At 34.0% G+C, this 2,177-nt stretch overlaps 1 protein-coding gene across 1 annotated transcript in view; it reads right to left on the bottom strand.

Moving 5' to 3' along the window:
* LOC103608100 (macrophage mannose receptor 1-like) overlaps positions 1 to 2,177 on the bottom strand; it is a 40,613-nt gene that overhangs the window by 10,235 nt on the left and 28,201 nt on the right. Inside the window, exon 14 of the mRNA XM_008592543.1 lies at positions 1 to 12. Within this exon, the coding sequence (XP_008590765.1) occupies positions 1 to 12 (12 nt within the window). The remainder of the gene's footprint in view (positions 13 to 2,177) is intronic.

The following is a 2,177-nucleotide window of genomic DNA, read 5'->3' as shown; positions in this document are numbered from 1 at the left end:
CCAGAGTGGAACCTGAAAAGGGTGAAAGGACAAATCTGATGAAATTACAGTTAAGTAGCTAGAAACATTTTTATAAACAGTATTGATATTAAGAGCAATAAAAATCAGTCCAGCATCTCCACTTAAGGGAAGAATTTCAAAGAGTGAACATTTGTCTTCTCAAAATTTCAGTTTTCATTCTGAAAATATGGTTTTTAAGCATCACTTGTGTACAAGCACTGAACTAGTTTCTACAGGACATGCAAAAATGAGTAGAACATAAACTATATCATAAGAAAGTTGTGGTTCAGTAGCATATAGTAAGTTGAGAGTACAAAGGAACGTAACAGCAGATAAATTAAGGGCAATATGCTGTGGGCATAAATATTACTTTTAGATGAAGCAACTAAAAGAGAGGATGGAGGAAATAGAATTTAAGTAGAGAGGAGCACAGGATTTCAAGTAGGAAAGATAGAAAATAATTCCAGAAAGAGGAAGTAATAAGAAGACAGACAGAGAAAAAGAGAAGCACAGAACTTCAGGAACAGAGATGTGTTGGCCTGGCTGGAGTGTAGCACCAATGTGGTCAGTGAGCAAAATAAAAAAAGTATGGGTTAGGTCTCACTACAGACAGCAGGAGACTGGGATTCAGGGCAATGCAGTGATAAAAAACACTTGTATTTTTCAGGCAGTAGAATGATGCAATATATTTTATGAGTATTAATCCAGCTGTTACATATAGGGCTGTTCAATGTAAAAAAAAGAGAGGAAACTGGAAGACCAGTTAAATGACTAGATTAAGGGTCAGCATTATATTTTATAGTAAATATTTATAGGTTCTTAATAATAACTAACACATTTTAAGCATTTTGTGCCAAACATTTTGCTTTGGACTTTACAAGCATTATCTCCTTAAATTTTTTCAACAACCTCATTAAATAGGTACTATTGTTACCCCGTCTTATAGATAAGAAAACTAAAGCACAGAGTATAAGTAATTTGCCAAGATCCTAACACAAGTGTAGGACAAAGTTGTGATATGACACAGGCATTCTGAATCTTGAGGGCCCGCACTTACACATATGCCTGCATCCCCTGTTACTGGGTCTTTAATTATCCTCCTGATGATTGTTTTTATTGTATAATTACATAATCCATCAATAAATCTATTTCATAGACATGAGCCATTTAAAAATATTTGTGACATATTTTGATGAATGAGAATTTTTCACTGTATTTGGTAGAAAATACAATGAAAATTGAAAGCAAAGTTTCTTGCTATTCATGGCAAAATTTAAAAAATACTAGCAACTTAAAGAAAAAATTTTTTAATTTAAAAAGCTCAAAGCAGACTTCAAGTGGCATCATCAGAAATGGCATAGTAAATACCTCTGAAAATCCTTTCTTCTGTAAAAGCAATGATAACATTGGCAAATATGTCAAAATCAACTTTTACAGAATGCTGAAAATTAACCAAAGACTTGCAACAATCAAAGAAGCATTTATGCAAGAAAAATAATTAAACCTTGGTAATAACAGTAGGCCTTGTGAATGTCTTAACTTGTCCTAATCCCATTGCCTTCTCTCCAGCTCTGTGGTAGCCCTAAAAACCAACAGCCCCACAATCACAGTGAAAATCAGCAGGCTAGATCCCTCTGGATGGGGTCACAATAAGGTTGGAGCTCTTTCTAAACCTCATTCTCAAAGAATTTCTATTATTTGACCTTTTAAAAAACCTCACTTGGAAAGCTTGCCTTTATATAACCTGATTCAGAGCTCTCTCAATGCAGACTTTTCCCTGAGAGTGTTTTGTTTGTTTGTTTTTTGCCAATTTTTTTTATTGAAAGGTAACTGATTATATATTTTTGGGGGGTACAGAATCGAAATCAATACATGTGTACAATATGTGGTGATCAAATCGGGATAATTAGTATACTCATATTTATAAAACATGATCAATCTTTGTGACCCTTAACTAGTTTTTTGCCAACCCCCCTTCCTCTCCCCCTTTCAGACCTCTAATAACCAGTTTGTTCTCCTTTTTTTTTTTTGAAAGTTTAATGCATTACTGTGATTCATTTTTTTCTTTCTTTCTTTTAGCTCCCACATATGAGTGAGGACATGTGGTATTTCTTTCTCTGTGCCTGGCTTATTTCACTTAACATAATTTTCTCTAAGTTCATCCATGTTGCTGTGAA

This window comes from Galeopterus variegatus, unplaced genomic scaffold (assembly GCF_000696425.1).
Source record: "Galeopterus variegatus unplaced genomic scaffold, G_variegatus-3.0.2 Scaffold8011, whole genome shotgun sequence".
NCBI classification, from domain to species: Eukaryota; Metazoa; Chordata; class Mammalia; order Dermoptera; family Cynocephalidae; genus Galeopterus; species Galeopterus variegatus.
Note: the sequence above shows the minus strand (reverse complement) of the source record. Positions and strands in the feature narration are given on the sequence as shown.